This window comes from Pholcus phalangioides, unplaced genomic scaffold (assembly GCF_987345545.1).
Source record: "Pholcus phalangioides strain wild (caught in Gottingen) unplaced genomic scaffold, Ppha-v1.0 ptg000018l_1, whole genome shotgun sequence".
Taxonomy (NCBI): domain Eukaryota; kingdom Metazoa; phylum Arthropoda; class Arachnida; order Araneae; family Pholcidae; genus Pholcus; species Pholcus phalangioides.
The window spans coordinates 21,297,073-21,322,361 of NW_028301611.1; the positions used below are offsets into that span (position 1 = coordinate 21,297,073).

A 25,289-nucleotide genomic window follows, 5' to 3' on the forward strand; every position below is an offset into this window, starting at 1 on the left:
CTTGTGTGAGTGACTTGGAGGACAGAAGGCTAGCAGGGATTTCTTGACAATGTTGAGTCAAAAACCTTGATGGAGTTGATATTGGCCCTAAATCCAGTCCTCAACCGGTGCGGGTAATTTCGACGAAGTCCAGTGGGCTCTGCTCAGTCGAAGCCATTTATCTTCACCTCCACATTGGGGGCCTTTGGGATCTTGTATGCTAAGGCAGCGAGATTCAAACAAAGAAAGTGGTACCTTCTTCCCTTATGAGATCAGAAGAACTGGAGGAACTCCTTGGGAGATGAAATGGGGTCTCAGAGGATGTCTATAGTAGAGGTACGGGTGAAAAACTGGGTTTAGCGTTTCCTGGGCCACCAGGTAGTACAGGGGCCCGAACCTATCTAGCCAACAGGGAGGCTTCCCTATCAACTGGAGTATAATCCCGCTCTTCCTGTATTTCCAGGTGGCACTTGGGTGGGGTAATGCGGGGAGTCTCACAGTCAAAGGGGGCTATTGCACACAAGCTTGGAAGGGTCCCTGGCGACACACCAGAATCAAATGTCAAGAAGCCTTGCAAGGACTCTTCCTACAGCAAGGCTACCAAGAAAGGCATCACCATCTGGGTCCAGGCTAAGGATCCTGAAAGGAAACTGACTCCAGCTAATGTGTCTTACATTACCAACTCAGTGGAGGGCACTGGGGGGTATTTACTCTCATGTACACCAAATCATCTTTGGGGAGGAAGGTCTTCACATTATATGCAGAGACCAGACCACCCTGGAGGGACTGAAAACAGTGATCAACGGGTTACCGCCTCCACCAAACATTGACAGTCACACCGGGTACCTTGCCCTAGGGCCTGGTGATAGATCACCAATGAAAAAGTTCTTTGTTTGGATTCCTGGAGACAGGGATCCTAACAAATCTCTGAAACTGCTTAGCAAATGTAATGAAGATCCGGTGCCTGGCCAACTCCATCTGCGGGCTGTCATCCCAGGAAACGGGGGTAATAACTTGGTGATCGGGGTGGAGCAAGCGATGGTGGGGTGGCTTGCTACCAGATCTTTTACCGTGCATTGTTGCTTGAATGACGTTCAGGGAGCCATCTCAACAGCATAGGCCAACTATGACTACTCAACGGCCTGAGAAGCCAACAATACCTTCGGCAGAAGAACGGTCAGCACCCACTGATGAAGTGGGGTCCGCCTCCAGAACCTGAGACACAAATAAGGACGACGAACCGGAGATGGAAGTGTTGTTAAACCTCGAGTATAACACTGAATACGACTCTGATCTATCTTAGGACATCTATGCAACCTTCCTGGTTAAACCCACACACAGAGTGGTATTCATTTACCCACGAGTAAGTAAATTCTATAATATACCTTGCCAATGTTATTTAGGCAGATAAATTAACAACACAGCAAAGCTGCATTCTATAATCTTGCAGCTTCCTTTCGCAACCATAATCATTTTGTAGCTCTGATTTAAGAACCATGGGTCAGACGCGGGATGATTATGGACCAACTACACAACTCTCTTCATCAAGAAAGGAATGAGGTTTCATCCAAGAGCATGTGTGTACCTTGCCAAGATTATCCATGCCTGGGCACTGCCACAATTTGCATCAGAAGATGTTGTAGTTCTAATAAAGGGTAATGAACTAAACAAGAATCACCCTATCATGATCTACTCAGTCTGTATGGCTTATGATCTCAAAATTCTGCAAGTGTTATGTAAACTGGTGGAATACTGTGAACATCGCAATATAAGCATGATATTTGGATGCGATGCCAATGCTCACCATACAACGTGGGACAGCTCAGACATAAACCAGAGAGACGAAACACTACTAGAGTTCATGAAAACAAATCTGGTTTGGGCAAACCAAGGGCACACATCAACTTTCCATACATGTAATCGAGAAGAAATTATTGATCTGACCCTGGTCTCAATAGATATTGCAGACCCGATCAAGAGATGGAGGGTCAGCGATGAATCCTCCTTATCTGATCACAGGTTTATAAACTTTTACTACTATTTTAAGAACACAAATGGGGATCTTTTTAAAGAAACCTAAAAAGTTTCTTTTTGAAGGAAACCTGAAAAAACTAAACCTGGAAACAGTATTACACCAACTCAACACTCTTGCCAATCCTGGTGAATAGATCCTAACAGCACAGATCACTTGGACCACCATGTTGTCATTCTGACGGAGGTGATCAGAAACTCTGCAAATCAGGCGTGTCCACTCAAGCCTAACAAATCTAAAGTCTACTCAAAAAATTGGTGGACTAAAGATCTTGAACTCCTCCGTAAGGACACTAGGAAGACACACAGGACTAAACTTGAATCAAATTGGACTTCAAGGAAGTTCAAGAAAGAAATCAGAAAAGTGAAAAATAGTTCTTGGAAGAAGTTCTGTGCAGAGATGAGTTCACTGCCAGAAACTGCCAAGGTTATCAAATTGATCAAAAACAATTCCTATGACGAAATAAATGTCATAGAATGACCAGATGATAACTATACCACCAACCCAGTAAAGACGCTGGAATGTCTTTTGGATTGTCACCTAGGCGGACCAACAGAACCAGACTGTGGTGTAAAGACTAGGCCTATCTTGGAACCAGTAGGCACCTCAATAAAGAAGGGAAAAGTAGAGATCAATTCTCTACTAATGCCAAAAGACTCCTGTTCCAAAACAAAAAATTTTACTAAATACTTCACTATCTACATACCCAGGAGAAATGAAATTGCTAACATAATTGATAACATCTCAACAGGAGTTATTGAGTGTTACACTGATAGCTCTACCAGACCTGCCAACTCTCCGGATTTGGTCCTGCAATGCCGGATTTTTTAAACGTTTCCAGGGTTTTCGGATTTTGATTACATATTGCCGGGTTTGATGCGGAAAAAAATCAAATTATTTTTCGGGTGAAATAATCGAAATTCTTATTAAAATAATCGAAATTCTTATTAAAATAATCGAAATTCTTATTAAAATAATCGAAATTCTTATTAAAATAATCGAAATTCTTATTAAAATAATCAAAATTCTTATTAAATAATCAAAATATTCTTCTGGTATACGGTTACAGTTGAATTAAGCAGGGCTATCGGCTGGTGTGACCATTCCCTGGCTTCCGGTATACGGATCTTCAAACACGATTTTTTTTCTCTACTGGAATCATCTATATTCAAACTAATCGTAATACCAAAATGGGGGCGCGCTTGCGACAACGTCGTACAATGCTGACTCCAGGATAGCTGTGCTCCAGGGTACCTTTATGGGGATATTTTTCTGGATGGTAACAAAATTTTGAAGCGTGGTCAAAGCCGTTCAAACCTGAATATAAACAACATACTTATGGAAGCTTTTCTTCGGATGCGCAGCCGATAGCCCTGCATAAGTCTACCGGAACATATTTTTTGTACGATGTTTTGAGCGCACAATGGCTGGTTGAAAATATCAGAGTGTTTTCAAGAAATGTTTCACAGCAAATTATCCTTACATAATCGAATCAAGGAAGGGCCAGCAGTTTGCCTTCAGCTCCATTTGTAGAGTTGATTTTTCTGTAGCACACAAAGGCAAAGCAGATGTCATAAAACACGTTCACACATAGAAGCATATGGACAATTGTAAAATTACGGAAAGTAACAAAAAATTAAATTTTGCTCAAGGCTGTTTCACTTTTGATGCCGTTATCCATGCCGAGTGTTTATTTACATCGTTCGTCGGGAACATAACTTACCATTGTCTTGTGCGGAGTATGCCAGTATTCCTTTTAAGAAAATGTTTCCAGATAGTGAAATTGCCAAAAAATATGCATGTTCAAGAACGAAAACATCTTGCATTGTTGCTGAAATGGGGAACGCTTCAAAAATGTAATCAATCCATTTCATGCAAAAAGACCCATTTTTGATTTTGACTGATGGCAGCAATAAATCTGAGTACTACCCACTTATTGTGACAGTATTCAGTTCCAAAAGTAGTCGAATTGAAATTTTTTTATTCCAGGTGTCTGTTCTGGTTGGTGATAGTACAGGAGAAAATATACCCAAATTGATAATCAGCTGCTTAGAAGAAAACAATATTCCATTGGGAAATTGTATTGCCTTAAGTGTAGACAATGCACCATCCAATTATTTTAAGAGTTCTAGAATAAATATTTTACCCTTGAATATTTCAAACATTTAAAAAACAGTTTACTGCAATAAATTGCACATTGGCATTTCGTTAATTTGAGGACCAAAAATGACCTGTAATCTACATGAGTAAATTTTTATTCCCCCTTAATGAAATCTTGAGAAATTTGAGGAAAGTATTTGATTTTCAGAGAAAATGTTGCTTCTACTAAATGTTGCATCCATGCACAGTCTGTTACCTTATAAAAATATACCCATATTTTACATTTAATTCTTCATTATTTCGACTTTTACTCTGCGGATTATGCACAGGAAGTTATCGTACGCTTGCAGGATTTTTGCAGGAAATTGCAGGACTTTTGCCTTTTCAAGGTTGGCAGGTCTGCTCTATGATTACTGAAACTGGGGCTGAAGCAATTTTCCACATCTCTAGAGTGGCATCTCTCGACTACCATAAGATACATTTGTATCTAGGCGAAACGACTACAGTCTTTCAAGCTGAAGAATTAGTAATAGCCATACTGGCTGAAAGCCTGATTTCTAAAGGGTATCATGGCAAACAAATTGTTATCTTCTCAGACAGCCAAACAGTACTAATGGCTCTTGACATCTTCAAGTTTCAACTGTGCGTGAAATACTGCACTGACATGCTGAATAACTTGGCAGTATTTGGGCAACAACATCAACCTTTACTGGGTTCCTGGACCAATTACAATACTGCCTGTTTTTAGTATTGAACACATGTTAGTTGACCACAAGACTTACACTGTAGGTACTTAACTTGTACATGTTTCACTGTATTGTAAATCAGACATTGGTGTCTCTAAACTTTGAAAATGGATCATTTCATTTCTCAGAATATGAATATTTGCAAGTGAGAGAAAAAAAACAAGTGATATAATTGAGCCAAGTTCCGACAGTAAGCTGAAACAATCAAAGGAAGAAGCGAGGAATGCAAATTAACAACAGAAAATCAATTTGAAGGGAAAAGCTTAGACCAGTGCTCCTCAACCGCTGGTCGTGGCTCAATGCCAGGTCCAACATCAGTCAAACTGGGCATTGAATGGTTCATTTTTACAAATTTCTTCCCAATTAATTGTGTGTATGGCCAGGACTTGCAATCACAGAAAAGAAATCAACCGGACACCAGGCTCATAAAGGTTGAGAACCACTGGTTGATGCCAAACCTGAAATGCAAATATCAGACACCCACGGAAGTTACTTATGCTTTGTTGGTGTTTCTTTTTTTACCTGAGAATATTATAAAGAGTTCACTAAGATTCTAGATAAATAAAATTCTCAATAACTGATTTGAATATAGCAAGAACATTAGTTTAACTAGATAAAAGTGAAAGCCATTGGATCATGTGATGAGGGAAGGGCAGTCTGGGGATCAGAATAAAAAGTGTGGAGCAAAAACCATGCCATAATCTTTATACTATTGAAGTGTCACAAAAATGATAACCAAAGAGAGCATAAGTAAAATAGATACAATAGAAATTTGTATTACAAGTGATTCACAGATGGGCAAAGATGTTAACAAATTTGAACTTGATAAACAAGCAGTCTCCCATGTGGAATGTGACGGCCACTTAGCATTCAGTAAAAAAGTAAGCCTTTGCAGAAATGACCACTGAATAAAAATTTAATGATGCTAGACAAAAAAAATTCCAGGGTGGGGGGTGGAGCCATATATAGAGTTCTATATCACCAAAAATCTTTTGCTTCATTTACAATGCCCCAAAAAAACAAATAGTCCACGCTCATTATAAGGACCGTCTGTTATAATGACTGTTATTATGATATCTCTCTCTATTATGATATATCGATTATGTAGTTCATCCTTATTATTAGCTGCAAGTGTGTGGCAACACAATGTTTTTGCTTATGTTTGGTAGAGTAAAGATGTTCAGTTGAAAAACGGACGCAGCACGTCTTAAGTCTGTCTCATTGTCCATATATTTAATCATTATTTATTGTTTACAAATCTAAATACACTAAAAAATGACGCAGTCGGGTCTCGCTCTACGTGGCATCGTATAACGAAGCCCGGTTTACAGTCTAAGCAGCGTCGTGATACGGTGGTCGTCTTGGTTTCTTTTTCCTTCCTATCACTATGGCTGACTTGCAGGAGCTTCTTCGTCAGAACTTGGAGGTCCAGACGAGAATTGTACAACTACTGGGAAATTCCACCGCTTCAAGTTCATCGCCGCATTTAGAAAAATACGTGGAGGGAGAGGACATAGAAGATTTCGTGGACAAATTCGAAACTTTGACCACGCTGTACAGCTACTCGGAAGAGAAAAAGGTGGCTAGTTTCGTTACGTTGTTGCCGACAAGTACATTTTCGCTTCTCAAGAATTTGCTGCATCCAGAGACATATCAAACGTCACGATTTGATACGATCAAGGATCGTCTGATAGCCATCTGAAGCCGAAACCTCTCGTGATTCCAAGTCCTCATACGTTTCTAAATAGGCAACAGAGGGAAGGGGAAAGCATCTCCAGTTACATTTCAGCATTACGGCGTCTTGCTATTCCATGTAATTACCCAGAGGCTCAGCTGAAGGTGATGCTCAGAGACGTCTTCGTTAGTGGATTATTAGATAAAATCATGCTCGACCGAATGTTCGAAGAAGATGATCCCGATCTGGATAAGGTTCTCAAACTCGCTTTGGCAATAGAGCAAGCACAGTCAAGTACTCAAGATATTCTTCATTCAAAGAATACTGCTTTCAAGTCCATGAATGAACTCAAGCTATCTATGACGCAAGAGGTAAACAAGAAAGCTAAGGCCAAATTACCAAAGGCTAAAGCTCCTTCTACGATGAAAATACAATGCTACCGTTTGAAAATTACAAGGCTCCTTCTTGCAGGAAAAAAAATCTTCATTGTAAACTGTGTGGAAAAAAAGGTCATGTTCAACAAGTGTGCCGAAGTAAATCCAAGCTACACAAATTAGAGGATGTCGGTGAGACTTTTTCATTGAATCACATCAAAAGTGATCATCCGCTGCTCACTACAGTATTGATCGAAGGTCATCCAGTTGCAATGGAAATCGACACAGGTAGTGCAAAGGCTCTGTTGAGCTATTCTACATTTCGACAAATTTCGGACAAGCCTCTTAGCAAGACCAACGTTTAATTTCACACCTACAGTCAGAATATTATTGTTCCCATGGGAGTTGTCAAAGTCGCTGTTGCATACGAAAATCAGCGAATGGAACTGCCTGTTTATATTGTGGAACAAGACTTTTCTTCAATACTTGGACGCGAATGGATAGGGTCTCTGTCGCTGAAGTGGGACCGCATCCACCAAGTAAAAACACAAAGTGTCAAAGCTACAAAAGAAGCTGTTTTGGATCTAGTTAATGAGTACAGAGATATTTTTGCTGAAACTTCGGGGAAAGCATCTAATTACACTGCTAAATTAGTTCTCAAAGAACATTCACAGCCAGTCTTCCAGAAGGCTCGACCTGTTCCTTATGCATTACAGCCCATGGTGGAAAAAGAATTACAGCGCCTTGAAGTGGAAGGTATTTTGCAAAAAGTAGAAACTTCTGACTTTGCTACACCAGTTGTTCCAGTCAAAAAACCAGATGGTTCTCTTAGACTTTGTGCTGACTATTCTCATACAGTCAATCCTCAATTACAAGTGCCACAGTATCCTGTGCCAAGAGCAGAATATCTATTTGCCAAGTTGTCCAAAGGGAAAATTTTTGCAAAAATGGACATTCGCACTGCATATCACAGCATTCCTGTTGATGAAGCTACATCAAAGCTGCTCACATTAAATACACATAAAGGTCTGTATCAACCAAAAAGATTGATGTTTGGAATAAATGCTGCCCCTGCTATCTAGCAAAAGTACATTGATTCAGTTTTACTCAGCGTCCACATTGAAGGAATATGTATTTTCTTTGATGACATTCTGTTAGCTGCTGAAAATGAGCATGAGTTACTCTGCAAGTTGAGAACTGTTTTCCAACGTTTACGGGAAAATGGGTTACATCTCAATATTAAGAAGTGTGAATTTTTTGCTAAAGAAGTCAACTATCTAGGATTTACTATTTCGTCAGGTGGTGTGAAGAAATCCAGTGCCAAAGTAGAAGCTATTTTGAAAATTCAAAGACCTTCTAACGTGAAAGAATTGAAATCTTTTCTCGGAATGGCTACATTTTATACAAAGTTTTTTCCTCAACTATCTGCAATTGCTGCACCCTTACATGATCTCACAAAGAAGGATACAAAATTTAAATGGTCTCAAGCATGTGAGGGAAGCTTCAGGAAAATCAAAGAAGAAATTGCGTCGGACAAAATTCTGGTACACTATGATCCACAAAAGCCAATTGTGTTAGCTGTGGATGCAGGGCCTCGAGGACTGGGTGCCGTCATCTCGCATATGCTTCCTGATGGATCAGAATGCCCAATTTCTTTTGCATCCCGTACTTTGACTAATAGCGAAAGGAACTATAGCCAAATTGATAAGGAAGCACTAGCCATAAAATGGGGGATCGAAAAATTTCATTATTATTTGATGGGACGTAGATTCACATTGATCACAGATCACCAACCATTGATACACATATTTGGAAAAAAAATCAAAGTTACCAGGATTATGTGCTACACGCTTACTTCACTATGCTCTATTCCTGCAAAATTTTCAATTTGACATTTGTTACAGGAAATCTGAAAATAATGGAAATGCAGATTGTCTGTCACGATTTCCACTTGCTTGTGAAGAACTGTTTTCAATGGACAGTGTTTCATTGCATCACCTGGAACACATGTCAAAACTTCCTATGACTACAAAGAAATAGCTATCGCTTCATCTCAAGACCCTGAATTGAGGCAGACATTGGAAAAATTACGCCAAGGTATCACTTTAGGTGCAAGAGATAGAAACTTTTCCTTACAAGGTGGGTGCATCATGAATGGACTTAGAGTCTACATACCCAAGAAATTTCAAAATTCAATCTTGGAAGAGCTACATGTGGGTCACCTGGGAATTGTGAAAATGAAAGCGTTAGCAAGATCATATGTGTACTGGCCAAAAATTGACACAGATATTGAAAGACTTTGCAGAAATTGTCCTAGCTGTGCTCAGTTCAAAGATTCTCCACCTAAAAATGACATTCATTACTGGGAATATCCTTCAAAACCGTGGGAAAGAATTCATATAGATTATGATATGTATGGGAACAAGACGTACTTACTTATTGTGGATGCTCATTCCAAATGGCCAGAAATTTACATTGTTCCTAACATGAACTCTAAGACATTGATCAGTATTCTGGACTCTTTGTTTACACGTTATGGAATGCCAGGTACCATAGTCTCTGACAATCAAAGTACGTTTGTGGGGGAAGAGATGCAACAGTTTCTGAAGTCATGTGGAATACAACACCTCACTTCACCACCTTATCATGCAGCTTCAAATGGACAGGCGGAACGACATGTTTTCAACTTGAAGCAAGCATTACGATGTCTCAAAAGTAAAAACCTACCGGAACAGAAAGCTCTCAATATCTTTCTTCTAGCCTATAGAAGAGCACCTCAGGTTTCTACTGGATATAGTCCAGCGTCATTATTTTTGAAAAGGGAATTGCACACGAGATTGGACTTATCACGGCCTGACATAGTCAGAGAAGTAGAAGCGAAGACCAGAAAGAGAGTTACATTTCTTGATCATGTTTACGAGGTGGGACAAAAAGTGGCTGTAAGAGACTACAGATCTCCATATAAAAAGTGGGTTTTTGGTGCTATTGTTTCCAGCGACGGGGAACTACAGTATACTATATCGGTACAAAATCAGCTATGGAGAAGACACAGTGACCAGATTCGTCCAGTTGGACCAAGCATAGCGTTAACTCCAGCGATAATACCAACGCCATCACAGGAAGTAACTCCTGAACCAATGCAAGCACCATCACTTCAAGACACTGATGTTCCATCCCCAGAGGTGGAAAGTTCAACCATGACACAACCAACTGCTGTTAAAGGACATGATCCTGTGTTGAAGTCCCCAGACACACCATTAGCTGTGCGACGAACCCGAAGAAATATAAAACCTCCAGAAAGGCTCAATTTGTAAAGGGGGAGGAATATGATATCTCTCTCTCTATTATGATATATCGATTGTATATCGATTATGTAGTTCATCCTTATTATTAGTTGCAAGTGTGTGGCAACACAATGTTTTTGTTTATGTTTGGTAGAGTAAAGATGTTCAGTTGAAAAACGGACGCAGCACGTCTTGAGTCTGTCTCATTGTCCATATATTTAGTCGTTATTTATTGTTTACAAATCTAAATACACTACAGTTATGACAGGTCCCGAAATTTTTTCTATTTATACCATGTCATTTTTTGTCCAATATAATGATGGGCAAGTAACTACAACAACTGATCTCAGCTCAGCCACTTGTTTTTTTACAAAGAAATCAACAAAATCTGTCATCGCATGTGTTTGACTTTGATCTTTGATGCCTGGAGAAGAAAAGGTAAACTGTTGTCACTTCTACAGAAAAACTTGTAGTCAAGTAGCACCCTAACTGGAAACAGGGCGAGTTATAAAAAGGTGCACCACACTCATGCAAGTCTACTGTATGATGTTGATATTTCCTCTGCCTTGCTTACCATTCTGTTTTTTTTAAGACACACTGGTCTTCTTTTTTTTTCATGAAAATTTAATTTTTGATACTTTTTTTAATAAACAAATCACAGAAACACAGACATATATACAAATACAAACATACACATAGGTACAAACATAAAAACACATGAATACAAACACTTTGTGACCCCAAGGGACTTAAAAGTCCTTCCAGCAGGTCTAAAGGGGGTTATAATTACATGTTTCAGACAACAGCTTGTATAAAGATTAGACATATGTTATATTGTATTTTTATTTATATATTTACGATTACGGTATACGTTAAGATGTTAGATTTCTCATTTTGAGAGTCATAATCCCGTTATATTATTAAATTACGTATTATAAATATCAGTTAGTACATTACATGTAACACCATACATACACATGTATCTATGTATACTTATATGCACAATAACAACCATATATGTCCGTTCATCATTTTACAATTTCTTTCTCTTTTCGTACACATTGCACAAAACTACTTTAAATCTGATTATAGCGTATTTGTTAAAATCATTTCATAATCATTATTTTTAACAAAGTCAAATACTATATGATTTATGTTTTTTCTATTGCTAATTTGATTTTCAGTATAAAATAAGCTTAAAACTTTAGGGGCTATGTAGGAAAAGCTCTTTTTATACAGTGTTTTAATAGGCTTCGGTACCTGATATACTCTATTGTATCTACCTGTGGTTCTATTTCGATTTTTTGTTAAATATTTTTCATTTACTTGTGAAAATTTTATCATTCATTCTACATATGTAGTTTTGTCTCAGAGATATAGTGTGGCACTGTATTTTCGTACTATCTGTTATTATTTGAGATCTTATTCTATCATACATGCTATCTAATTTCTGGATACTGTCATAGTATGCTCCACCCCAAACACAAATTGCATAATTAATAATTAAATAAATCCATGCATAAAATAAGTCTTCCAAAATTTTTCATCGATTAATTTTTTATTTTATATATGATTATTGCATATTTTCTAAAATATCACACTGCGAGTTGCATTCAAGGTCATGTTATATTGTTATACCCAGATAATTGTACTCATGAACTTTTTATATTTCTTGGCAATAGCAATCACTATTATCTTGACAGTGACAATGATTATGTATTTTTAGGTGTACGCTTTCATTGATAGTCGTGTTTCTTGTTTTCATATAGATGTATTTTGTTTTTTGAATGTTAAGTTTTAGTTTATATAATACTTTTCATATAAGATCATTGTACTAAAGAGAATTATTTTGTATTATAGGGTACAGGATAATAATAGCCACACATTTACAGTTAATGTTTAAAAGAAAAAACAGAATTTTAACACAACTGCCTGTTTGGCAGTAAGATTATAACAAATATCGTGTATGGCATTGCATTGTTGTGTATTGCTAGTCTAAACTGTTTTTAGCTGATTTCCAATACCTGGTTTCTGGATGATACTGTCATTTTTATCATGGGGATGTTTTTGAAACTTTCATCAAAATCATAGCAGGTTATATATAAAAAGAGTAAGTAGAATAACATTATAGGCAAACCTATAACCTACACATAAAAGTTTATCATGAAGTGTTACATTATCAATAAAAAATGTGTTTGTGAATTTCACATCACATCAGTTGGAATATTTTATACATACCCTCTTTACATTCTGTTTGACAAATGGAAACCAATTTGGAGATGCAGATGTTGCTGTAGTTTCACAAGGAATAGAGCATAACATACATCATTACAAATCATTTCTGCTATCCGACTTCTATAGGCAGAACATGAATGCAGATATGCAGCTGGAAGTTGCTGATGATGCACCAACAAACTTTGAAACCTATGATAAAATAAAAAAACTTTTTTTAATATTCAGAACGAAAGCAATCTCTTGAGATTCAATTTTACAGGAAATACTCTCATGACAGCTGTGATTGAACAATTTTGTTGTATCTTTACTTAATAAAACAGATGTTGAAACCTCAAAGCAGAATCTTTTGCATTTTTCTGCATTGAGCCCTCTCAACTGAAAATGTTCTACTGTAAAAATTTAAATAATAGTGCTTTTACACAGAAGAGTCTTTTTCTTAAAATTCTCAAGACTGTGCTGCAATGTACTTCACAGTTTTCGACATATTCTGCTTCAGGGTGTTGCAAGATGCAACATTGTACAAGTAATGTACTGTTTAGGAAACTGCTTATTCGAAATAAAATATTTCTAATGTATAGCAGTGGATGTCAGTGTTTTGTCACCCGTAGCTACCCGGCCAAATTCATGATCCATCTGTGGTGCCTCAAAATAGTTTAGTACATATTTTTCCCAAAAAAACTGCTTCAAAGAATTAATAGCAACTCAAATGAATATCTTTAGCTTGCCACGACGCTCCTTAGAGCTATGATGCGCACTTTGAGAAGCACTGATCTATAGGCTATATTTGAAGGACCAAAAGCTTCATGTTTTTGATACAAAAACAAGTAGCTTAATGTAAAAATTACATCATTCTGTGGTTAAAAAATTAAGTGATTTTCATCTAAATAAAAATATTACCAACATTAGACAATATATAGCTCTAAAACAGCTATCTTTTTTCCTTCTCGCACCCCCAAAGCAATGCAACTTACCTTCCCACGCATCATTAATACATTTTCTACGTTAGAAAATTCATGTTTTTTTACATTAATTATCCAATAATTAACTTTCATGAATTCTTTCACTTATTTTCTAATGTCTTTTCAGCTATGGCTAATATTTAATTTCGGCTTCACTTTTTTTTTAAATTAATTCTAACACAAAACATTAAAAAAATTGTTTTTTTTTAATATTTTTGAAATTTGGAGAGAAAAGAAGATTCATTGAATAGTTCTACACTTATTGATTCCAGCCGCAACTATAAATTAATGTTTCTTTGACACTTGACTCAATTTTCTGACATTTTTCCTGAGTCATGTGTTCACGACAGTATCAAAACTAAGCACAACATGCTAATAACACGAGGTACCACTGTAAACAAACCACTAAACATTAAGGAAACAGTTATTTTCCGGATATTATGCTGAGGTGAGCTCGGAAAGAAAAGTCATCACGTCTCCGCCGGGACTCGAACCCAGGCCCTCTTGCATACCGGGCAAGCATGCTACCATCTACACCACTGGAGACATATGAATCTGCCTTCCTAATTTCACGCACTGTGTCGTGAGGCGCTGAAGTAGAGGCATTAATAGCTTTTCTTAACTTCAGGAAATGGCCCCCGGGTGGGACGGTTTAGAGAGATATAGATGGCTTCTTTCTCAGCTAGAGATATCAAGGAAGCGCCTCACGACACAGTGCGTAAAATTAGGAAGGCAGATTCATGTGTCTCCAGTGGTGTAGGTGGTAGCATGCTTGCCTGGTATGCAAGAGGGCCTGGGTTCGAGTCCCGGCGGAGACGTGATGACTTTTCTTTCCGAGCTCACCTCAGCATAATATCCGGAAAATAACTGTTTCCTTGATATCTCTAGCTGAGAAAGAAGCCATCTATATCTCTCTAAACCACTAAATAGTTTAATAGTTTAGGTGAATGGTTTATATAAATAACAAAATAAAATCTGTGAAGGAAAAACCATTCAAAATTTGTCTCGGGTGAAGAATTATGTATTGGACTTCCAGATTATGATAGATAGGCTATATTATTGTTATATCGATCACATTCTTATATCTTTCTTCAATGAAGAATTAGAATTGAATATAAAAAACTTGAAAAACAATACATTAGTATACTCTGTTTGTTCTAACTTGGGTCCTGATGTAAATAAAAACATGTATGCGATGCCCAAAATGATTGGTTGAAGAACATTTCACCTTTTCTTACTGTGCAACACCACCAAAAATACAGTCCTTTGTCGTTTGGACTGTAATACATACCATAAAATACCTCATAATTTTTATTTTTTTCAAATATTTATTCCATATTATTTCAAAGTTATCTGGAAGATGGGAAAAAAAAAATTTTAAAGATCGGTCAAAGCATTTTTGCTGCTATGTCTTCAGGGTGGGTGGTGAAAGGATACGCCTTTCTCACTCAAACATTACCCTTTTTAAACAGAAGTTTCATTTTTTTATTATTATTCCTATTCGCAAACAGATTTGATATACGCTTCTTCAAGAGGTCTTGCAAGAAAAAGAGTTTTCTTCTTTATCGTATGATGACATAAATGAAATATGAGTGTCTATCTTTAATTTAATCATTTTAAAATAATTCTCACTTCTGCTTGAGCAGCTTATTTTGTGGTTTATTTATCTAAGCTACTCATTACCTGTGTTCAATTTGCTAATTGGAATAGAACTGCTTATTCAAAATATGTATGATAGGGCATCAGGGTTAGGTTTTTCACCCCAGAAACTAACTCTATTAAAACTATCAAAATCTTACTCAGGGCTCCCACTCAAAAAATAAGAAAAAGTAGGAAAACGCAGGACTAAAAAGTAGGATGGGGGAGGGTAACCCCCCTTAGACAACATAATCATAGCATAATGGAAAAAAAAAATTAAATAATTTAAAAAATAGTAATATATAGTATAAATAATTTAATTTTGAATTAATTTTTTTTCCCCTAGCACTATTTCAGTCAAGCCAAAACAAAATGACAAATAACTTGGTTACAAAACCAATTTTTGGCTAAAACAGTGCACTAGCAACCACAGATAATTCTTTGCTGTCTCTCCTCATATATATATTACATTCTTTTTTTGGAGTCTTCCAAAGTGAAGAGCTTGTCAACTCTCTTTGACAAGGCACAGAAAATTTTGAAGACGTAAGTTTTTTTAAGAATGAGGCAGCACCTTCGAGACCACTTTCGAAAGCACAATGCAAAATGTGTAAATTACAAGATCCAATGTAAATAAGGCAAGGTGAACCAGATAGTTTTACTGCGTTGTTCATCACTTTTAAATTTTACTGTTTTGTTCACATTTCACTGTTCAATGCCAGTGTAATCATTTTTGACAAATGAAGCACTTCCATTTCTAGCTCTTTGCTGAGCATTGTAAATATTTTTTGTGCCTCTTCATGCCTTAAAAATACAGAAGACAACTGCATGCTATTGGGTAGCATCAGAATCACCAAGCCTAGAATACGCCTATGTATCCAACTGCTTTGAAATGCAAACTGTTGTTTCACCTATTTGCACCATAATTTAGAATGATGGAAGTTACTGGCCAAGACTATGAAGTAATAAATACAAAATCATTTTTCCATCTAGACAGGAGTTTTTAATGACTACTATACTTGTTGAACCCTCAAACTAAGCAAATGAAAAATTTATCAATCAAATGGTCCACATAACCCCCCCCCCCCCCTCCAAATTACCTTTAAAATGATACAATTTCTGCTTTGGCCGAATCATTAATTGCATTCTCCAACATTTCTAATATTTGGCAATTTATTAATAGTTTCCTGCTCAATTAAAATCAATTACACAAATTTTGTCGATAGGATTTGGTAAAAAAGTAGGAAAAGTAAGAAAAAACTAGAAAGTAGGACAAAAGTAGGACATTTTACCAAAAAGTAGGAAAAGTAGGACGAGTGGGAGCCCTGCTTACTATCAATGATGTCACATAGTTTTTATTAACTTGATAGATATGTTAAATAACAAAACACTTACTTTTATTTAGATTAATGGGTTTTTATCCAGAATGATAATTACTGAAGGAAAATATCTATTTTGATATTTTAAATTTTCTCATTGCCCAAAATTTTATTCCATATAAAAATTCTCATGCAGCATCTGTTATATAATGCACTAATTAAACTCATTTATTTTCACCTAAAAATTTCTTAGATCAGGTTGTATAAACTCAGAGTTTTAAAAATTATTTTCAACCAAAGCAAAGCTGACAAGACTTGATTTGTTTGCACGTTTTAATACAGCTTCAATTGGAAAACCATTGCATTAAAAATGCTAGTAAGTGTACAATATAGTGCAAAAGTAAGAATAAACTAAGTTTGGCATACAAGCTAGCATTGCCAAATTAAATGACATTTTAGTCCTACAATTTAGTATTTTGATCGCTAGATATATTTCAATGTTATGCGCAATAAGAGTATCGTTTTAAGTATCGGTGGTTATCTAGATAATTTAATAATAACAGAAATCAACATTACATACATGACGTAATAAACTTTTTTAAACACTTATCTGTTGTAAAAAGAGGGCAGCAGACGGTTTATATCAATACAAACATATATAAGGAGTTGAAGAAATTTTGGAAGGTCAAGAATAATCTTGAGTCAAAGAATGTCAAATCGTTCCACAGTTTTCCCTTCAATGGTCATGTTATGCTTTATTAAAATTTTATAAGAAAAAAAACATATATATTGTCCAAAATAATTCTGTAGAGAGTAGAAAATTATTTTAGAATTATATTAAATATTTATTCTTTGTATAACATTAAACATTTATGCAATTTAACGTGCTTTTAACGTGCAATTCATGCTTTTAACGTGTGCATTTCCAATGGGAATTTTTATATCGAAAAGCAATATTTGACGTTTTTGACGTGGAAGTTTAAACTGCAGTTTGAACCGTCAAAAACCTGCCAACCCTGATCAAAACAAACATTTAAATATAATAAATTACAATAAATTTGAAGATTTTATTGCAAATATAAATTTGGTTAGTGTCCTAGAGGAAAGATGTTTAGAAAATAAATACAAACGATTTTCAGATATTATAACATCAAATTCTAATCTCTGGACAAAACAAGTTAAAATGAAACTAAAAAAAGTAAAAACAATTATATCACTAAGGAAATAGTAAGAATAAATTATACAGAAAGATTGTACAAAAAATATAAAAACCACCCAAATATTGTTTCATATGAATTCAAATCAAGAAATATAATCAAAATCTGAAAATGTATATTAAAAAAATAAAACAGGGAATAAATTTAGGGCATGTGAGAATAATAAGAAACAGCAATGGAAATGTATCAATCACAATGTTCTAAATAAAAATGTAAAGCACAATACACTTCTAATCTCTGACAGCAATAAAATACTAGGGAAAAAATTCAACTAGAACTTTAAAGAAACATAAGAGATGGAATTAGGCACAGACTGCGATTGTGAGGAGCAAACAATAGCTAATTCTAACACGATGTATTTTTTCGAAATTAATGATAGTGAGATTGATGAGATAATAAAATTAAGGAATAACAAAGCAAGTGAATATGACCAAATAAACCCTAAGATGTTGAAAATAAAAGCATATTATCACATGGATATATTAAGAAACCTAATCAATTCATTCATACTAAATGGATTCTTTAATAGTGAGTTAAAATATGCCATAGTACATCCCATTTATAAAACAGGAGAGACAGATAACTTATTAAACTACAGGCACATATCAATTGTTCCCATTTTTTCAAAAGTAATAGAAAAGTGTATGAAAAAACAGTTCATAAGACATAAAAACATTTCCTAAATTATCAGAACTTTCTAGCACCTAACCAATATGGGTTTCAAAAAAATAAAAATACAGAAATAGCCATTTTAGAACTTAGTAATTATTTAAATACCAGATTAACCATAAAAGATATTCAATAACAGTTTTTCTCGATTTAAAAAGAGCTTTTGACTATGTGGATTTAAGGATACCAACAGAGAAATTTTCATTAGCTGATATACGAGGTAATACATTAAACTGGTTTAAAACATATTACTTTAATAGAAAACCAGCAGTTAAAATAGATAAAAAAATCAAACATACCTAGAGTTAAACAACCTACACAAAATCAACACCTGGATGAAGGAAAATAAACTTAATTAACTATACAAAACTTAATAACTTAAAATTAAATATACAAAAACCAAATATATTTGCTTAAAAACAAGAAATATAAATAATTTAACAAACATAAAAATCCATGATCACTGCCCATGCCAAAATATTTCGCAATGAAATTGATAGAGTTCATGAATATAACTACATAGGAATAATAATACAAGATAACCTAAAATGGAACACGCAATGTGAAAAAATAATAAAGAAATTAAGAACATATGCAGTCATTTTATATAGATTAAAAAACAATCGACAATAACTTTGTAAACAATTTATTTTATGCTTGAATATACTCAATAGTAACATATGGAATCAATGCTTGGGAAGGTGCTCATGAAACAAACAAATATACAAAAACTAGATAATATATATAATAGAATAAGATCTCAAATAACAAACATTACAGCAAAAAACTCTATAACAGAATGTCACAAACTAAGACAAAGCTATATTTAAAGATCAATAAAATTCTCATTCTTAAACAATAAATGGTTATAAAAACGAACCAAAATAGAACCTGACCTCGATTGATTAACTTATATCAAGTGCCGAAAACAAATAAAACGCTATTTTAAAAGAGTTATAGATATACTGCCCCGAAAGTAATGAACCAATACCATGCAACTAATCATATAAATAATAACATAAGATCCAATCACAATATATTTATATTCTTAAAATAAACAATAGTTTAGAATGCATAATAATAATAATAATTTATCATAAAACAACACAATTAAAATAATTCATACTAAAAACATAAAAACTACAACCATTCATGTAATCAATGTGAAATACATGTGAATACACATTGTACGTGAATTCTGTGTTCGTCAACTGACTAATTTTATATGTTTATATTTAAATATATACATATATATATATGTATATTTTCTTTGCTCAGTTAAAAAATATTAATATATATGTACAGTCAAACCTCGTTAATGAGTCACTCTTGGGAGAGCAAAAACATGACTTAGTAAGGGGAGTAGGCCATAGCTGTGCTTATTCCAATTGGGAGTTCCAAAAAGTGACCCGGTAAGCGGAGTGACGTGTTAACCGGGTGACGCACTAACAAGGTTTGACTGTATATAAATTACTTTATAAAATATTAACCAATTAATACTGTAACAAGACTTGCATAATTCAATTAACTCTTTAATTAAACCGATATTGACTCACTGGAAGGACGATCAGTCAATTGCGATCAGAGTGTCTGTGTCATCGTAATGTTACTTTGCATGGAGTTTTATTGTTTTGTGTATTTTCCCTTTTTGATTGTATGTTTCATGTGTTGTGTTCAGTCTAAAAAAGCATAATGGTATTGTTTTCCTCTACCGAAATGGAAAACAGGTACGATTGCTAATCCAAAAAAAAAAACTTTTACAGCAAAAAAGTAGCATGCCACATTTCGGCATGCAAAAGTCAGAAGATGAGATATGGGAAATAAAATATATTGAGATATTGAAATGATTCACATTTTTTTACGAATTGGAAAATTCAATTTTCATCATCATTTTAATTTTATAATTAAAATTTTAATTATATTTATTTAATTTATTTAATTAATTTATTAATTTTTTAAATCAGTGACAGTTGAATTTTTTTTCTCGTCTTGCACCCCAAAAATGCTCTCCCACACACCTGGTTAGGAAACACTAGTCTAAAACAACAGTTACATAATACAAAAAGACAACCTTTAGGGCCGAATACCCTAAATAATAAAACAAATCTAATCACTACAATATTCAAGGGTGCAACAGCAGTCATACATATTCATTTATGTTGAGATGCGCACACACACCAGCATAGGCGTATGCAGAATTCTCTCAAGGAATGGGGTTTACATTTTTTGTCTTCTTCTCAAGGGGGGTTTAAGTTTTTTCTGGCAAAACAAGACTATGGTCTCAACTTGACGGGGGGGGGGGGGGTTAGAACCCCAAAACCCCCCTTTGTGCATGCTAATGCACACCAGGAACCATAGCAATTGTCGAAATTAAAGTTAGTCCTTCTGCAGTTGTGCAAATAAGGGAAATGTGAGCTTAATATTGAATTATTCATAATGAACTACAGATAACTGTCCAAAAGTCTAAAAAACCAGAGCTTAGGTGGGTTTCGTTGAGCAAAATGGGTAAATTAAATTTCTTTAGTTCAAAATTATCTGACATAAGCTTGTACATGTCTAATACATTCTTTATTATGTCTGACCATGACTAGCCTAGCATGCATTAAAATTATATTTGATTAATGAAATTGAATATACTCAGAGATGCACTGGACTCTAATTTACCTGGGTCCTTCATGAGTGAAAGTGGGTCCCTCTCAAAAAAAATTTATCTTGAAAAAAATTATGCCGCCCCCATAATTCACTGGTATCTCCATGAATTTTCTTCCAGTATGCTCCGGGTCTCTGATCACCTGCTTATATTTCTTGGTTGAGACTGGGTGGTGGGTCATGTTCTGGGTAAGAGAAGAAGGTATCTGTGTGAATCAAGTAAATTCATTTCTAAAAACATGTTCTACCCAAAAAGGTTCATTTACTTTCATTGTCTACTAGTAAACCAAATATCCCTCATCTTATTCTTCAACAACCCGCGTGTAAATCAATACAGTAGTGTACAAAGTAGTAAAACCAGTTTTTCAAGGTCGCACGATCATGATACACGATAAAAAAGAAGAGAAGAAAAAAGTTGGGGAGATTTTTCAATCTACTTTTTTCTTAGAACTAGGAAAGTGAACAAAGTTTTTACGCGTCATTTTCCGAAATTCTGGCTATTTGATGCGTTATAATGTGTCAATGGCATCTCTGTATACTGTTTGGTTTGAAATATTTTTCATACGTATTACGTTAAAATATTGTGACATATTTTCGAAAATATATAAATACAATGTCGAACAGAAGTGGCTGAGAAAAGGATGCCAATAATAAATATGGATGTCACAATTTTTAAAAACTAAAAACTATACATAGGCCTATATGATAAAATATTATACAACACTCATAAAAAATATTTATAGTTGTCTTATTCTAAGCAAGGGTAGCTTCTCAATTTACCCCAATATGTTTATCGAGACATGTCAATTGTGTTAGAATTCACGACACACGAGGGTAAGCTATTCCATTTATTAACAACCCTACTAAATATCTATTGCAACAATTTAAAAATCGATAGGTTTATCTATGAGTTTCAAAATTGAATACAAAGACTACTGCTGAAGAGAATTTTGAAAGACTGGTTTCTGAATTATACTCTCATTTTTTTCTCCTGGGGAGATTTATTGAATTTTTCATCAAAAACCAAGAGTAATTGATCATTGATTAATTTTTGTTGCACCACTGTCATTTTCTGCACACAAATTAGAGCAGGACTAACAACTTATTGCAGATTCCAAGTGGTTTTGTTTTTTACTCTGACAGAGAGGTTACTGCATTAACTCTTCAGTGTGGGACTCCCTGTTGCAGCAATATTTTTCTATGATCATGTTGCTGTTTCTGTTACCTCCGAGCTTCATGAAAGTTTCTGACAAGGATGAACCAGGTATGAAACTAGCGACACCTCTAAACATCCATTGGTATTTTCGGCGAGGCTATATTACCGACCTGGGCTACCACACCCAAAAACCAAGAGAAGGAAGTAAAAAAGAAACAAATGGATAAACATATGGCACATAAAAGTTTATCTTCAGATACTACATTAGACATAAAATAAATGTTAGTTGAATTATTTTTTACATACCCTTTGTATAATCAGCTTGCAAAATGGAAACCAGTTATTGGAAATGTAGCTATTGTTGTAGTTCACAAGTAGAACATATAATGATGCACCAACAAACTCTGAAAGCTATGAGAAAAATATACATATGAACATTCAGGATCAAAGGATATAAAACAAAACATAAATTGTGCATCTTAACTAAATGTTTTTGTAGTGCTTCTGAAAATGTTTCTGAAAGACTTGTTTCTGAAAGGGAAAATTTACAAGGAAAATCTGCAATATTGACTTTAGTTAGCTTGATTGTTGTGGTTGCCCCTTATTACTGCATTAATGAATTTACAATCAGATACATTGTAAAAAAAACTCAAAATGTTATTGCCGTTGTTATAGCTACACCTTCCAAAGTTTCACATCATGCGATCTACACGTGTCTTGTTTAAACAACTATTTTTCTGTGGTTGCGATTAAAAAGGTATGCAACTGATATATTGCATACCACAACCATCATTTTTAAAAGTCTGAAGTCACAGTTACATTAAAAGTTCTTTGAATACCAGACAATGGCCCTGAACAACATGCCTCCTAACTTAATATCTAGCATTCAGCAGATTCCTTGGTAGTTGTATGAACATTTATAACTTGATATCCCTTTAAGACCGGGAAACTTTCGAAAACATGAATGTTTATTTCACCTGCATGATCGTTCGAGCTCGGGCTTAAAGGACTATACACTAAGCATTACTCTATGATGATTGTGCAAGCTATCAAAGAAAATGTAAATGCATTGATGTAATGTCATTGATAGAACTGTGGAATCCAATAAAGATGGAAACTGTCAACTCATGTTGAAAGAACTTTCGACGAAAACATATGTCAGATGCATTTATATGGAGCTATTAGTGAAGCTAACAGATCAATAGAAAAGGGTTCAATAACATGGACATAGATGAAATTAGAGCATTAACCCAGGACGACTCACTGTGTGAGGAGATTTTACTGTCATGCCGTAAAATATTTCACTTCACGCTCAAAACTGAAAAAGATCAGAGTTTCCGCTCTTGTCTAATCAGTGCGCTTTAAATGGCGGTAAGGATCAGTTTATCACATACAGTCAATAAGTGCGAGTTTTTCTCCAAACCCGAGTTCTCAGCACAAGCAAACCTAGCGAGTTCTCTTGGGTAAATGAACAGTTCAGAAATTGAGAGGAAGAAACTGGCTACACCTGAAATGATACCAACATAATGATCAAGATGTAGAAAACAACATCATTATAAGCAACGTAGACCAAAAGCTTCTGCAATTCGAGTTGGAACAGTTTTTCCACGATAAACCCATCAATGACACGTTCGGCACATGTAGAATTTGCAGGGGAAGCACTGAAATTTATACGGAAATAAAGAAGAAACAGACATTATGGAGTTGATTTAGAAAATTACGCCAGGAATCTCTCAGTGGACGAGACACCCCCCCCCCACACACACACACACTGAGTTGACTAGAATACAACTGTTTATGGTTATTTTCTGTCACTCCCGCTGAACGTAACCAGCCCAAACACCGAGGGTATAAGTCCAATTAATGTGCACTACATAAGGGAGGGGAAAATAAGTAAACACATGTTACCATGATTATTACTCATGAAAACAGTCACCAAATGTTGACGATCGCATCGTTGAACGGAACAGACCCGTTTGTCTCATGAGAAAGGAGATATTAGTACCGAAACAGCACTAGCACCATTTTGTTCGCTCCCACAACAGCAGCGGCCATCTTGGATCGTAAAAAGTGGCGGGATCGCGCTAAAAGACAAACACCGTCAATATACAAATATATATTTTGCGGACGAGCAGATGGCGCTAAAAATATATGAACAATGTCTGACACGACCTGTTATAATCGATGGCGCTAAGATATTTGATATATCATGGGTGAAATTTATATTCTCTACTACTCCTAAAAAACAGATGGCGCAGTACAAATTTGATAAGTTGGAAATATGATAGGCACATTAGGTGGCGCTAAAACATTTGATATAAAAAACTTCTAACCTATTGAACTGAAATGAATAGATGGCGCTGAAACTCTATTTCTAAAAGTAATTTTGGGTATATACTTCTACCTGTACAGAGTACTAGATGGCGCTAACACATATGATAAAAACACAATGATATGCCCCTTTATGATTCAACAATAGATGGCAGTGTGAAATATTAATATATTCTATTCACATATATGGCCGTTAAGGGACGCGTTGGTCAACTTTGCTTAGTAAACGGAGTTGATTTCCTCCTTGATTCCTTACTTAAAAAAAGATAGGGACGCAGGGTCTTAGCAAACTTTTTTTTCATTCATTTGGTGTTTCCTGGCAAAATTCGTCCTTTACCGAAAGCATGTGAAAAATTAATTGATGCAGAATTGTTATGAAAGTCCGGTTTAGCTCAATCATACGCGACAGATGGCGCTTCTGTCGAGTTGGCGCAGATGGACACCTATGTGTTTACAAACACTACTCCCAAGCAACCAAGGGCGTAGCGAGGGGGGGGGGGACTTGTGGGTCTGGTCCCCCCCCCGAAATGTGAGAAAATGACCGAAAAAAGGGAAAAAGATGGCCAAATCCATTGTTCTGTCACTTTGGTCCCCCCCCCCGAACGAAATTTCTGGCTACGCCCCTGCAAGCAACAGATATTATGTTTAGAGATCCCCTGGATTTTTATCATTCTGAACTGAAATAAAACGTTTAGGAGGCGAAAAATAAAAATTTCCAAGCATCCAACTAATATTATTTTTTTGCCAACAGAAGAAACAACCAGTTTCTCCAAACTGTATCCATCCAATACTTCCATGAAAATACATAAAAAAAAAATCTTTGCTCAAGTAAATACTTCTTGTGTAGAGAGTTTTTAAGAAGCAACGTGTTCCTAGGTTATCTGCCTGATTAACAATAACCAACACATAGAACAAAAAGTAATAGATCC

The 25,289-nt window shown here is 35.4% G+C and overlaps 1 protein-coding gene and 1 non-coding gene across 3 annotated transcripts in view; one reads left to right on the forward strand and one right to left on the reverse strand.

Moving 5' to 3' along the window:
• Nucleotides 1–24,252, reverse strand: part of LOC149072062 (uncharacterized) — a 59,115-nt gene extending 34,863 nt beyond the window's left edge. The window contains exons 1-4 of one of the 2 annotated variants that reach the window (XR_016194553.1): nucleotides 23,938–24,252; nucleotides 22,336–22,440; nucleotides 18,524–18,555; nucleotides 12,429–12,614 (exon numbers count right to left, since the gene is read on the reverse strand). Coding sequence is in view for 1 of the 2 variants with exons in the window: in XM_089247666.1 (XP_089103792.1) it covers nucleotides 12,434–12,614; nucleotides 18,524–18,555; nucleotides 22,336–22,440; nucleotides 23,938–23,940 (321 nt within the window). In the remaining variant the exon portion in view is untranslated. Of the gene's footprint in view, nucleotides 1–12,286; nucleotides 12,615–18,523; nucleotides 18,556–22,335; nucleotides 22,441–23,937 lie in introns of those variants that run through there. The other variant, XM_089247666.1, reaches the window with a different exon arrangement.
• Nucleotides 14,129–14,202, forward strand: TRNAT-GGU (transfer RNA threonine (anticodon GGU)). Its single transcript has one exon. It is a non-coding gene; the product is annotated as a tRNA-Thr (tRNA).
• Nucleotides 24,253–25,289: the final 1,037 nt, after the last annotated feature.